Source organism: Styela clava, chromosome 7 (genome assembly GCF_964204865.1).
Source record: "Styela clava chromosome 7, kaStyClav1.hap1.2, whole genome shotgun sequence".
NCBI classification, from domain to species: domain Eukaryota; kingdom Metazoa; phylum Chordata; class Ascidiacea; order Stolidobranchia; family Styelidae; genus Styela; species Styela clava.
The window spans coordinates 23,463,190-23,478,924 of NC_135256.1; the positions used below are offsets into that span (position 1 = coordinate 23,463,190).

Genomic DNA, 15,735 nt, shown 5'->3' on the forward strand with positions numbered 1-15,735 from the left:
CGACAATGCATGACAGTTATTTATGCCTGCTTGAAAGCCTGCTGTTCTTATAATTTGTAGTGTCTAGAGTAGAATCTCTCTAGAGAGTGGATAAACTATTATATTTAATAAGGGGTTGCAGTTAATGTTGATATTAATAATATTTATTGTATTGTTCAGTGAAGATGAATTGTTCAGATCGATGGGATAATATATTAATGTCCGTTTCTCACAATACTTCTTCTCATTGGAATGTGTTTAGAACCTCATGCCCTATTTCTCGTATAGCTAACTTTGAATCAAAGCAGTGATATATGCAGGGATTAGTTTGTAGAGTGAATTTCATACTTGCTAAAATATATTGTATTTTAGAAATATTTTGGAATACCCATATTTCACAATAGCTTTCTTGATGTGCATGGACTCACAAATTCATTCATCTTAAAAAACGATGTTTAAATTATATCATGTGGCACAATCGGTCAGCGCGTTCAGCTCTTACTTCTTGAACTGATGGTTACCGAAAAGTTGAAATTTCCTTCTTGTATAGCTTTTTGTGTGCCACTTCTACTGGCACATCTGTCACAACAATAAATCTCTACCAATTACCACTATCACACTAAATGGGCTCAAGCTTGTATAAATATGTAAAATAATTATATTCATAATGACAGACTGGTGTTCATATAGTCCAGTCGTATTTCAAATTTATTTTATAGTCAGTTCCCGATAGATTTTGCCAGGTTTGTTTTATTTTAATCAGTTTTTATTTAAGTTTTTCTTATTTAATTTATTACGCCGGCGAGGCAAGCAAACTACCATAGATATAGTATCAATTCCCGTTGCAATCTGAAAAATGTAATACTTGATGATTATGAACACCCTGTATATTCAAGATTCTAACATATTTTTATAGAGGTTTTGAACAACTTAATCAGTTTGCTGTTACCTAATATCTGATCATACACACTTTGTTAATCAGATTTCAATATATTTCCAGTGTATTGTGATTCAGGTTCTTCAAGAATATTATAAGTATATAATAAGTATCTTTAATCTGAATCAGCTGCAACCAAATCTATTAATTTGTGTTACATAATAACAATAATGGCATCAAGAAAGAAAGTTCTTCTAAAAGTCATTATTCTAGGTGATAGTGGGTAAGTTAATTATTAATAATATGTTTCACATTTACAAATATTGCATACCAGATTATTGACTGCGATGGTATCTGCGCTGTCGAAAACTTTTACTCAGCATTTGTCATTATTGATGGACAATAATCTGTGGTGACATAATGCCGCTGAAATCAATGCTCATGCTGTAGTTGGATGTTTTAAAATAGCGCTTATTCAAGTTCACATACATTAAACATTTAATAAATTTTTTTAATCAGACAATTGTAGGTTCGAGACATCTTGAATTATTCTCAATGATGTATGGGGGACTGGATTAATAATATATAAAATCACAGCATCATATCTGTTTATGTCTTTCATACACTAAGTAACATTCCTTTAGACACTTTCATTCTTCCATGTACACCCTTACGTCATGAATAAAAATTTGAACATACCAGATTAACACCAACAACGCTTTTTTATTTCTGACCAGAGTTGGAAAAACTTCTCTTATGAATCAATATGTGAACAAGAAATTCAGTAACCAATACAAAGCAACAATTGGAGCAGATTTTTTAACCAAGGAAGTCATGGTTGATGACAGACTTGTCACTATGCAGGTTAGTAATATACGTTTATTTTTTCACTTTCTTAGATGGCTATTTTTGTATGCCTTACATTGCTGAATTGTTATATTTGCCATGGATATGCTGCTATCCAATGTCTATACATCCATGCTATTTATTTATTACTGCTTTAGTTACTCATGGTAAATATGGAGACCTTACTTCTCCTATTTGTCATTTCCTCTGCCGCTCCATTTATTATTATTTGTGTCATATTGGGCTTGGTTTTAAAAAAAATAGTGACCTTCAAAAAGCTACCACCCACCAACAGTTACAGGTTATTGAGGACTATGGGTGGGAGATGTTGAAACTATTTTCAATAAGGGCATTCAATAAAGTTGAGATCCGAAGGTTGATTGAAATAATTTAGCAGAATTAAATTTTTTAATCTTAGTCGAAACCTCTGTTAACTCTGGAAGATTTAATTACTGATTATAGCTAAGCCTCATGTGACTAATCTCACTCATAGTTTACTCATTACAGAAGATTAATAAGAGAATTTGATAAAATGAATACTCATGTATTACCATAGAAACATTTTTCCAGATCACTGTAAGGCAGAGGCGTACCAAACTTTTCTGCTGCCCAAGGCAAGTTTCTGATAATGATACCCCTTCAAAAATAATTCGGGGGATGGAAAAAATTATAGATGTTGATGTTGTTATACATGACAATGGATAAAATTCAGCTTTTACTTTTGCATAGAAAATAACATGTGTAATAACACAAAAGTCTACAGCCTGGGTCTGCTGCCCCTATGGCTCTCCACTAGGCCTCTACTGCAAGGTCATATGTTAGAATGGTTCTAGAAACTTCAGCTACAAAAAGTAACAACGACTTATCGATCGAAACTGCGGTTTCGATTCATGACTCTATAGTGACACTGCATGTCCCATCACTAATTATTTGATAACTCGCTAATTATACAACATAATTCATCCAAAATCAATAGGCTTCTGGTCCGAGATATGATGAATGCACATGCAAAATTTGGAGCAGATTCAACCAAGCCTTTGTGAGATATCGCGTGCATCTAACAGACAACAGACAAATACCTATCAACATACTTATCGATCTAAAGATCGATAAGTACTAATGTCACGCAGTTCTATAATCCTGATGGCAAGTTTTTACCTTGTGATATGAACCAGTATCACCCATTTGTCCAATTCCTTAATGAAAAACTTAACAATGAATGAACAACCAAATAATGTGCATCCGAATTCATATTCTTCTGTTTCAGATTTGGGATACTGCTGGTCAAGAAAGATTTCAATCTCTAGGAGTTGCATTTTACAGAGGAGCAGATTGTTGTGTGCTTGTATATGATGTGACTGTTCCAAACAGTTTCAAGACACTTGACAGTTGGAGAGATGAATTTTTAATTCAAGCATCACCAAGAGACCCCGAAAATTTCCCATTTGTTGCCATTGGCAACAAAATCGACTGTGAGAACAGAGCGGTATGTATATGACAGATCTTACCACAGCATAAATATTAGACTATTTTGTATTCTGACTGTTCTGGGATGGTTATTTAGTAAGTCTGATGAGTCGCCCATAAACACAATTTTCATTCAATGCCAAATTTAAGTTAGGTCTGTGTAAAGACTTAAGTGTTTCTTATGCTAAGTTCTACAGAGCTGCTCTCGGGGTCCAAAAAGGTCCTCTGAAAGAGGTTATATTATCATGAAACCTTCCTGTTACCCAGCCTAATAACTAGTACAGCACAGATATACAAACTTACACGTCTAAACAACACATTATGCTGTGTGTACGCTCGTGCAGAAGTAAGTTTCAGTAGACATGTAAATGACTGTTACACCTTATTAAGATTCCAGTACCTTTCATCGAAAACTCATATCGACACAGATGTTGTATGCAAATAGTGCATGCACTTGCTTTGAGGTTGAATTATAAACAGTCCAACCTTGCAGTGTGTGATGAAACCTTTTGTTTAATATTTAAACAATATTGACTTCTTATTAATGATCTATCTACTTATAACATACTATTTTTTTCTAGGTGTCACACAAGCGAGCTCAAGGTTGGTGTCATAGCAAGAATGACATTCCGTACTTTGAATGTTCCGCTAAAGAGAACATTCATGTGGAACAAGCATTTCAGACCGTTGCTAAGCAAGCTTTGCTGCAGGAATCCGATGCAGACTTGTACCAATCAGACTTTCCGGATCGGATAAACTTGGGGGGTAATTCAGATGCAAATAAGAAGTCAGGCGATTGCGCTTGCTGAATTCTTCTGATCACTTTATTAGCTGAGACCAAGTTCCTTTGCCCTCAACCAAGTATTTGTTATTTAATAAACTCAATATCATTCATCCTAGGTGTCAGCTGTTGTGTCAAATCGAGCAGGGCAGTGATATTCTGTTATTTTACTTATCTAATATAAATTTGTGTGATTCAAATATTCTGCTTTACTGTCGGGATATAATTCATTTCTTGCGTTTATCTTTTTGTCTATTAAAATAATATGTGCATTATTTGTAATAACCTGTTTAGTATCCAGTCTTGGCACAAAATAATATATTATGTGTTGACAGCTTGCTGTACAATATTTGTTATTTGATTGCATGGTTTTGCCATTAATTGAACGATAATCTTTATTAAAATTGTAGTTCAAGTCAAAAAAGGCTGCAAAACAAGTTCACATTATTATTTTTGAATAATAATTGTATGCGGAGCTTCTATGTTTTGTAATCATATTATTAAGACAAAATTTTCAGTCTGAAATGTTAATAAACATGATAATCAAAAAAATCAATTTTTCTACAATTTGCATTTCTAACTAATGTATTTTGTGTTAATCTATATTGCAATGAAGTGTTGTTCAAATGAGTCTCCTGAAAGTAGACTCTATCATCTGGAGATAAGACAATATCATAATATTTTAATAGGTTTTTCTGTATAACTGATCAATTCAAAGCATTGGGCAATGAACTAGGTTGCAAAATTGTTATTATTAAAATTTTTGTATAAAAACTTTTGTCCTTATGCCATTGGTAAACTAACATGTTTCTAGCATCCTTCCATGCTTTATGAAACGATAAAACAAAACCTAACGATTTATGAAGCTTGCCTGAACTTTGAAAAGTCATTTTGGTTAGAGACCATCCAGTATTATACTTTCAGACAAATTATCCAGCTTGGCATGACTCGTTCCTGAAATCCATTTAAACAAATTTGATGTATGCTGAATGCTGCTTTGATAAACTTTTCTCTTCCAAACGCATGATTTTCATCTGTGTGATAACAGTAGTAAATCATCTATATTTCACAAATATGGTTCATTGATTTAGGTGATAAGAGCTCTCTTATATTGTTAGGAATAAGCATTTTCGAATTGGTCGGTGTTGAATGGATTTGCCCTGTTTTTAAATCTTTTGTTAATTTCTGTGTTTGACAAGTTTGTGGACCACTCACAGCGTCCTCTTATCTGAAGGTTTGATTCTTTAGAATCCAGCTTGTCTGAAAAAATTTTGTATATATATTTTCATCACCAAAATCACTATCGTCATTCATTATCATCTATTGTTTGGAGAAAATTGTTCTGATGGTAGCGATGGGTTAATTTAGTAATCGCCACTACATTTTACTGAAAATATATTATATATGATTCAGATTTGTTTTTTTCAGTGAATTTCAAGTCTAGTTTGTTAATTGATATATGTGTTATGTATATGTTGTGATAAATAACGAAGATTATACTTGTTATCGTACTGAATTATATATGTTCAACATTTTCAGCACGGAGAGAGTCATTCTGCTAATATGATATGGAATGTATACAAAATAAAAGCCTGGTGTTTTTTATGATTCTCAATCAAAAATATATATAAATTTGTATAATCCAATACGTCTATGACACAATAAATATGCAATGGATGCAGTTAGAAGATTACAACATCGGATTGAGGCTTGGCAGGCAGTGGTAGAATATCTAGAAGATTTTTTGCCTACCAATTGCTTGGATAAAAATGATTACTTGATACTGTTTGTTGTTGGCTGGTATTTGAGGTTATGCGATTTCCAGCCTGAAGATGTCGCTGTGCAATCATTGATGAAAGCGAATTATTCAGATTAGGGCTGCTCTCCTCGCCATCGCTTATTTGAATTGACAGTGAGATTCTATAGTCCAGATGAACTCCCGTTTTATGGATGTGACTCTAGTTCCCTACTTTGGATCTACATAAATTAAAAATTTATGCGACCACTTGTTAACTTGAGCTATCGTCATTTCCACGTGTACCGTACTTATTTCCTACAATCAATCAATTTTATTCGGTCACTCTGATACAAACAAAACACAAAGGGACAAACAAAATTCAGAGGACCTGGAGGACGGGCATAACTTAATAAAAAAGTTAAATACGTATAAGTACGTGCCCGTCCCCCAAAAACAGGCAAAACACAATAAAACAAAAACACGATGTGACATCGGGCAATATTTTATAAATTCAAATTAAAATGTGAGACGTGTATGTGCTTTTTCTATACAGATATATGGATTAAAGAACACTCGCTGACAAAAAATGATGATGTTGTGGGCCTACTTCAATTATATTGCAAAAATAACACGGTGACAATTTTTTTTTTACTAAAAAACAAGCTTGGTAAATGGATTGGATGTTCCATAGCAGTCTATGCACGAATCATGAATTGGGGTATTGGGTTCTTTTGTCGTTTTCGGTTAGTTCACTTCAAAATCATTGTATCCGTTCCAATGCTTCCAACATTAATATCGAATTTCCACGAACGACCACCATTCAGCCATTCCAACAGGTGCAGTGATCCCATCTCTTTTTTACTCTTTTTTGAGCAGGTCCAGTTTGTAAGATTTTTCGGGGTTAGGTTTTCGGGGTTACTGGCCAATGGTTTACCTTGGAACGCCGAGTTACGATATTCAATACTTTACAGACACAAACAACACAAAAATCATCACATGCAGTCTTGCGCCAATCCAAATATAGTGTACTATGGTATTTTAACTAAACCAAACACAACAGAACGAACAATATCACATTTCAGCTACCAAGGTGGCAGGCACGCCAGATTAGTTGATGTGAATAGTGGCAACTGAAAAAAAAAAAAAATTTCACCAAAATTATGCAGTGAATACATACAAACAATGTGACAAACATTATTCTGTAATTATTGATTAATGACATAATTGGTTTGGAAGCGTAGACACTGTCGAACTTCCTTTCATTGTGGTGTCCGACTAAAACAAACAATATCAACCTAAGCAATTCTGCCGAAAGAAGTGCTGCGTTTTATCTTCAATCTTCAGTTGATTGATCAACCTCTATTTAGTCCACCGGTTTTCAATCAGTGCGTCATGGCTCACTTCTGGGTCACAGAAACATTTTCAGATAGGCCACAAACCTATTAAAAATTGCCAGAGGTAGTGATAAATTAGTTAAACTTTGATTGTTGTGGCAATGACTGCCGATGCTGCTTTCAGGCTCTGGGTTGTAATTCTCATTTGAATTATTAAAGTGAAAGTGTCTATTTTTGCGTGAACTGGTTATTTTATTTACTGTTAAATGTTTTGCTCGTATATATAGGAAAAGTGTAATAAAAATTAAGGACAAGTTGACAAGTCCTTTCTAACTTCAATGAAAGAAAAGACAGAAGGGCTCAATTAAAGGACTGTCCTTGGTAACTCTAATACCAGGGAAACGGAATGTCAACGAAACCCATGTTGGGTACGAGATTGGTTAGCCAGTTGTTTTGTTTCCATATGCATGGACGTACAGCTCAACCTACTCCGAGTTCTGTTGTACGCTAGTGCTCTCAATGAAAACAGCTTTTGTCAAGAGCAAATATCGATGTTCAGTAAATTGTTTCAAGTAACTACCAAGTTTATGAGCATGCTTCAATTTCATAGTTTATGTATGGAACTAATTTAAACCTTATTTGTGTACCGCGACGCAAAGAAGTTTGACAACCTGGGCAAGAGGCACTTGAAACTATTTAATTAGGAACAAATCTCCATATAAATTAAATGGAGTCGCACAACCACCCTTAATTAATAGTCCCTATTGATCACGCGCCCCTATTACATTGTCTCAACAGTTACCGCGTCACCACAGATTTAATGACTATAATCTATGGTTAGAAAATGTCTGAACTCGTGACTCAAAAAATATTTTAGAATTGGGTTAACGCTGAATAATAGGATATCCTGATCATCCCAATTATTCGCGAGGTATCATGGCCACTTTCGTACAACGAAAACGAAAAGTTCGTCCACATGATCATGACAAATAATTTACAGTTTCCAAAATGCTTGCTGAGTTGTATTTCTTAAAACGATAATCAAAAAGTGAATTGTTCTGTAATTCACAGCACGCGCCCTAAAATACATGAAAATAAATATTATCCGACATTTATGGTCGCCATTATCGGCTGCGTTTTATCAGCTGCTTTCTACTCAAACTCAAAACGTTGCAAGCCTAATTAACGCTTTTGTGAACCAACACAATTTTACTCATTGAATGAATTGTTTTTAATCTTTATACACTCTAAAAATATGCAAGATGATTATACATATATAATGTTGAATATATGATTGAAAGACGACACGGAAAAGTGCTTCGTCTCTGATGTCATCAGACGAAACACCATCATCACCTCTATGATAAAACAGTTGTTGCGTAAATATTTTAAAATGGAAAATCAGAAAGTTGGTTTATAAAAATCATACAATGAAACACTATTGAATACATATATGAGCCATTGCAAAAATGTTGATAACTAGAAATTATGGACAAACGGGAAAATCGTATCTAAATTAGAAAGAGCCAAAATTTAATTTAATTGATATATCCTGAATATAAAAGTCTGAATGAACCATGAGAGGGGAACTAGATCAATGATAAAATAATTAACAGCCGATTTTTCTTCAGTTTTTAAAAAGAGTCGAGAAAGAAGAAAATGGTATCGCTTAGAACTGAATGAGAAGACATGAATGCAGGAACATTTTATCACAATAAATAGTTGGGAGAAATTCTTTAAAATAAAAAAGAAGTCTATTGGTCAAATATCATATTTCATCACACAAGTTCAACTGGAAGACTTTCAAAACTTTATCTTTAAACAAAACAAATCTTTATAAATTGAGATTAGTTCAATATGCAATATAGCCCATTCGCACTATCTTTTGAGATTTATTCTCAGTGTTTGACTCATGTTCAACTCATGCTAAGACTTTGTTTCAAGATTACCGAGGAAGTTGATCTCCCCTTGATCAAACGGAGGCAATGATCGCTGACCAGCGTTAAATAGTTTGATTTCAATCGATTCATCCTGTATTTCTGCAGGTTAAACAACTAAATACAGATCTAAAGCAATCAACAATTGAGGATTTTTTGTCAAAGTGCGTTGAAGGATAGTAGAAATCATAGGCAGTCATGCTGTTGATCACAGGTGCGACGGGATCAGACAACGGAGGTTGCTCACGTAGTGTAGAATTACGCAAAGTCTCATCTGTCTTCCTCTTTCTCTGAATATTTTCACGCTTCCGTGAATTTGTTTCTATAGGATTTGGCCCGTATAGTGGCATAATTTGCGGCTCTTCAGATTTGGAATGCACTTTGTGGATTTTTCGATGTGTTGAAATATCTTTGTCTTTAGTTGGAGATACACTGTACGGCCTAATTCCATTATCATAATGTGCATCGCCGTTTTGGGCTGAGCGCTTCTTTCTTTTTTGATTCCCGAGATTGTGTGGAATGCCATTTCTTACAACAACTCGTTGTCGAGGATTGATAGTGTAGATTCGTGGCACATCCTCCATTGAGTGTTCTGATGAAAATTCCCCCGTATTCTTATTAATATTTTGATTAGGATTGCCAATCATCTCCAAATATTAAACTTATTTTTTATATATCTAAAGCGCAGAATAACAACATTTGAGAAAGCAAAAGTTCTGGATGAAAACAGAGTAATATTATACGAACCAGGGGGATTAACTCGGCGGATTTTTCGTGATAATCCAAGTTTCTTCAAGTTTACGAAAGCATTTTAAACATAAAATTAGTCTATTTCATTGAGTAAGTGACAGGATTTATTTTACCAAGCCGAACATCGATTTCGAATCAGGTCACACAAAGTATAATAACATGATCATAAGAACGACAAGCTTATCTATAAATTCTGATCTAATCAGTATGGTAAAAAGGTATTTTTCAGTGAGAGAGGAGATTTCGAAAATCTGTATGATTCTTAAAGGAAGAGATATGCCCACCTCAAAGGCGTTGTGTGAACTGTCATTATTTCAACCCTTCGGCTAATAAACCCTGACTGACTCATTTAGCCATAACCAGTTAGTGTTATTCAAGAAGTTCAATAAGCTACACTGCAGAGTTGAAACTCTGAGGCTTCGTGGATCTGTCCCTGATTGCGAACTTCACCTAACTAAACATTTCCTAAACAAGGTGCGTATGTACACAGTGAAAAACTTTTTCATTAGCTATATAGAATAACAAACTAAAATGTAATGCGATTCCAACCAAAAAGTCCTACGGCCCGCTCCAACAAAAGATACCAATTTGATAGGTATAATACGTATCGCGTTACTTGAATCTGTTGTCTCATACTCGATGTGTTCGGGGTTTGTTCTATTAGAAGTTGTAAAAAGTCTGTATTGAAAAACAGGTGCGACCGACTTGTAACTTCCTCGAACTCAGCGCACAGGTAATCAACAGCAAACGAATCACGCGTTCTATGAAATTGTTTTGGAGAAAAACAAAACATGTAAAAATAGAACGCTGTCATATTCATACGTCCCGTCATAATCACACCTTTGTTGATTTCTCAAAAAACACAATGGGCTCTTATTGATGTATATAAGTTCTTTTTGGCACAAAAGCAAGTCTACGTTTACACATAAGATGAACTCGGGTGGCCGAACCAATTTCATCACATCCATTCCTAGTTTCCTGGTGTTGTCAATTTCATATCTACTTAAAACGAGAAAATACGCCGAAGCAATCGGAACTTAAATATTAATTCAAACAAAGTTTATTGAAAACGCACGTGTCTCTATATCTGCTGAGTGCTGATACATTGTCAAATCTCTGTGTTCAATTTTGTTAAATAGATAAGGGTGGTCCAAGGTTGTCAGATTGAAGCAGCGCAAATTTTGAGGAGGCCTTGCGGGCCGCAGTCGGGAAAACTCAAAGGTGATCAAAATAATGCGAGTTTACATACTTTAAATATATTAAAGAATGAGAGTCTACCGTTCTAATCAGCCCATTGTTATGTTGCATGGGTGGCGTTCATTTTTTTTTGCCTTAAAAAGATACCCCTTAGTTATTTTAAAATTGATTCCCGAGAAATATCGCGGTATTTTCCGTATCTTTTTTCGTGTTTGGTGTTGTAATATCGCTTCACATTATACTCTTTCGTAACGAATAGGCCGCGAGCCGAGGCCATTTATCTTTCAGTTTCGTAGCGCACATCAGGTAACTACCTGAAAATGATTTTAAAATGTTCCTTAGAAATTTAGTAACAAATATTGCCTTGTTCCCACTTCCAAAAGTTGCACGTTTTACAGAAAAGACGCTTTTACTACAATAAATATGTGTTACCATCTGTCCTATTTTCTCTGCTTTTCCGGTATCATGGGCCAATGAACTCAGACTTCTGCACGACGTAACAGTCAAGTTAGTCAGCTGTAGGTGGATCCCCAGTGGTCGGATGAATATCAGATGTACTCAACTGCTCGCTTTTGCGTTGAGTAGTCTTTCCATAGTTTTTTTCAGTTACCGGTAATATTAGTCCGGTTATTCTAAGGAGGTGTTGAAAAGTATAGGTAAGATATTAAACACTTGTATATCCTTGCCATAAATAGCAATTTTAGTTGAGCACTAGCTCATAAGACGTTGTTAAATAGGTACGGTGCGGTAACTCCAAGGAAGGCTAGACCTAGAATAATATGTCACAAACAACGATATTTTCTGGCTTGCATGAAATGTTTATGATTAATTTAATGACTCTTCTTGACTATTCAGCAGACTTATACTACTATATAGGCCACAGCATATTTGGAAATATAAATGAATGGCTGTTTCTGTAATGCACGGTTGTGTGAAAGAGAAGAAATTAATCAATTTTACTAATGTCGGTTGGTCTAAATCTAAATTCATAGAGTCGACAAGAACCTGGGAAGCAATGATAAGTTATGCCGGAGTGGAAAGAAAGGTAGCATTGGAAATGATTGAGAGGTGAGAAATGAAGTTGTAGACAAACAGTTGATGTTTCAAAATATAGTCTATAGTCCATACTCATACTGTCATAGGACATTTCAGACTGTGATATATCAAAATTTAGTGTAGATATAGTCTAGTAATGGTATGCAAACACTGCTGGACTGTAGAACATGCAATGAGCATATATACGCTCATTTAGTGCATCAGATAAAATGCATTATGTATTCAAGGTATTAGTTAGTACTTAGGGGTATTTTTAAAATCATGCTGCTCCAAATATTATTTTCTTCCTTATTTTAGATACTGTACTACAAAAGAAAACGGCAATGTTCCACCAATCCGACCTAACGCAGGCTCCCGTATATGAGAATCATAATAGTTGCAAACAGCTTAGATGGGCTATTCATATTGAAATACTTTAGCACTTTTCTGCAATTGGAACTGCCCATCAAATTCATGTTGGAGACTTCATTGAGATTTTCAATTCATTTTTTTCCCTCGACTATGAAGATCTTTTGAGGTTAACGAGGTATTAATAAATAAAGCTGAGGAATTTGAAGAGGATATGAAGAATGTAAATGATACCAGGGCACGTCTATTTAACACTGTCAAACATAAGGATTATACTCTCCACCCAACAATGATTCACTGAAGAAGCATGTGGCCCTCAAATCAGTTCTTGAGTTTGCAAACTGCAAAGAAAAATAGTCAAAATAATTTATGAAAGTGTGCCAAAATCAACTTAAATTGCACAGATTTTTGTTTTTGTATTGACTGCAGAAATCACAGTACACCTATAGAGGAAAAGTCGATTTTTGAGATAGTGGATTTCGAAAACAATTCAGAAGAAAGTGAATTAGATATTACAGTTGATTTAATAAGTATCATACATTTGTTTTTTTTTCGGACATTTGTTAGTGTCGTAGTCCTGTTTCTAGAAATATTATTGCCTTTGTTCAAATACATAACCACATAAACTAAAAAAAGATTAATTGTAAATTGTAATATTTCTGTTCACTATGTTATGTACATATTGTACATTCATTTAATTTTCTTGACTTTTGCGGTAAATTTCTAAGTGAGAGAAATAACTGATTTATTTGTGCTTTCGTGCTCACGATGTTAATTTGTGGCTTCATTGCTTAAAAATAAATACGTTTGATACTTGATAGCTTCTATAAAATGGATGTAGCTTTTTATGCTGTTCTTGTTGTAAACTGCTTGTGGTTATTACATAAAATTTATTCTCAAATGTGAATCAGCGTTGTTGGTGTCGCTGCTTTCGAGGTCACTCCCGACTCCTGTCACACAATTAAAGTATTTTTTGTTGTTGGTTACATGTATGCCATATTTTTCGTAATCTACCTAATAAATTATGATTGACTGAGGAAGTCCGATTTTGGTCAGGCAAAACATTACAGGAATACATTTGTGTTAGTGTGCTGTAGGGCTCTCGAATTGTATAGTTCTTATGTATGCGTTGTAAACTTATGGTTATTGAATTTCCGGGAACCTCTTATATTCAATTTCGCTCCAGGATTGTGGAACAAGCTGTAATGCGTTCATTATGTTCGTTTTCACACAAAACTGAAGAATTTATTTAGTTACCAGATGTGCGCTACGAAACTCATTTTCTGGGCGTTTTCATGGTTTCGTCTCACGGCCCATATCCGTGGTAAGGATCTACAAGTGTTTAATAGTTTACTTATACATTTTTCAACAACGTCTTAGCATAACTTAACTAATAATAACTAAACAGGGCTATGGAAAGCCTGCCCAACTCAGCGCAAGGTCGAGCAGAAATAACTAATATTCATCCGCTCGCTAACAGCTGGTTTAATTCAATTGTTACGTCATGCAGAAGTCATTGTTCAGTGCCGAAAATGTAGAGAATATAGGACAGATCGTAGCACATATTTCTTGTGGTAAAAGCGTCTTTTCCGTAAAACGTGCAACTTTTGGAAGTGGGAACAAGGCAATATTTGTTACTAAATTTTTAAGGAACATTTTAAAATCATTTTCAGGTAGTTACCTGATGTGCGCTACGAAACTCACTTTCTAGGCGTTTTTCAGGGCCTCGGCTCGCGGCCTAGAATATTATTTGAAAACACACCAGACACTGTGGCGGACCCTTGTTGTGGGCAAAGAAATACGTTTTCTCTTAGTTAGCTAGCATTAAACCCTCTGTTTTCCTCAGTCACCTTTCTTATGACACTCATTTTATGATCAATTGTTATATGTGAAAAATTTCATTACTTGCAGCGTAAGTAGGCCTAGAGCTATCGTCAAGAAATAACTAAGTTGGGATTTCGGTGGAATCGCGCGGCGCAAAGTCAAATATGTGTTTGGTCTAGTGTACACTAAAATTGTACTGCGGGCTGCACGAAATGTGTCCGCGGGACGCATGGGTTTGGACCACCCTTACTATAATATATCACAAGGATAGAGGGCAGCCGCATGTTATATATATCAGTGCTAAAAGTCGCGTTTACACAATTCACAAGTTGATCTTCATTCTTGGTGTATTACACATTCAGCTGCAAGTAAACACATTACTCTCGATTTTGAAGTCTGAGACTCAATTGTAAAAAATTGCCGACCTGTGGTGAAATTCTTACTTATTCTATGTAAACACTGGTGGCAGCACATACAAGACATGAACCCGATCGTGGTTTATGAGTGAATACCAAAATAATAAAGAACATGAAATCATAATGAACATTGTGCGAGAATTAATGAGAACGTATGAGTCGCAGGCTGCGTGCATGAAAACGTGCCTCCAACAGTACGATAGCTAGATGTGAACAAGTAATATTGGTAATATATTTTTTACAAAGAATGAGATTTTGAGTCATAACTGACTTACAAGCAGAACAATTATAGTTGGATTAAAATCAATTTCTCACTTTTTGACAACATTTATTTTAAAGTGTATCAGCCGAGAGTGACTGCTGACTGCTCGATAAACTTTGTATTCGTTTGAAATGCCCGTCAATACTCTACCCATTGCTGTTAAAAAGTGATAGGCGTTCACCAATGCTTCAAACTATTTTATGGTCTTATCGATATGGCGCCGCGAAGTTTACTCCGATCCTACCTGATGTTGCTTAGCCATGCAGTTCTTTTATATCACTGATGTCATACGTGATTGATTTGTATTTGACCATTTGTTATGCTTCAGTGATCAAATAACTAACAACACTCTGTTTATCACGGTTGCTACTGAACTCGAAATTCTCCGAGATTTCAAGTTATGCAACTCGTTAGCGTTCAACCGCCGTCGTGAGTGACCGTTCGTGGATCCCGAAGGCCTGACCTCGCCATGTCAAGCAAAGCCAAGATGGATAGAGGATAGGATTTACATATTTATCCCGGGGAGAGGAAAGCCGATAAGGCGGCTTATCCATATGGCGAATCACGGCCTCTCGTCCGGTTACCATTCCAAGTCGGGTATGGGATTAGTTATATTGTTTGTTTTCGGAAGCATGGACTTGGTGGTGGAGGAAGCAGTAACCGACCAGCGGTTACGTGAACCACCCAACGACGGCGAGGAGTCCAGCAATCCTCTCGCACATAACCATCCCTGCATGGGATTCGAACCTGCGAACCCACGCAGAGTAATTAGAGGTGCGGTGGCGAGCGTATTCCTAACGCTTAGCCCGTTGAGCCACACCGCCGCGCCATGGAGAAGCATAGCAAGCCAAATACCTCACGTGTACACAGTGGCGTGCCTGAAGGGGGCGAAAGGGGCAGTCGCTCCGGGCAGCACGTTATAG

General features: G+C 35.6%; 1 protein-coding gene and 1 long non-coding RNA gene across 2 annotated transcripts; both read left to right on the forward strand.

Annotated features, from left to right (window-relative positions):
• Window positions 1-978: 978 nt before the first annotated feature.
• LOC120327668 (ras-related protein Rab-7a-like) lies at window positions 979-5,598 on the forward strand. Its single transcript, XM_039394003.2, has 4 exons — window positions 979-1,139; window positions 1,594-1,720; window positions 2,970-3,188; window positions 3,751-5,598. Exons 1-4 carry the CDS (start codon window positions 1,087-1,089, stop codon window positions 3,976-3,978), a joined length of 627 nt encoding a protein of 208 aa, XP_039249937.1. The 5' UTR covers window positions 979-1,086; the 3' UTR covers window positions 3,979-5,598.
• A 5,943-nt stretch (window positions 5,599-11,541) lies between these two features.
• Window positions 11,542-13,350, forward strand: LOC144425147 (uncharacterized). The gene is made up of 2 exons (XR_013477309.1): window positions 11,542-11,974; window positions 12,260-13,350. It is a non-coding gene; the product is annotated as an uncharacterized LOC144425147 (long non-coding RNA).
• Window positions 13,351-15,735: the final 2,385 nt, after the last annotated feature.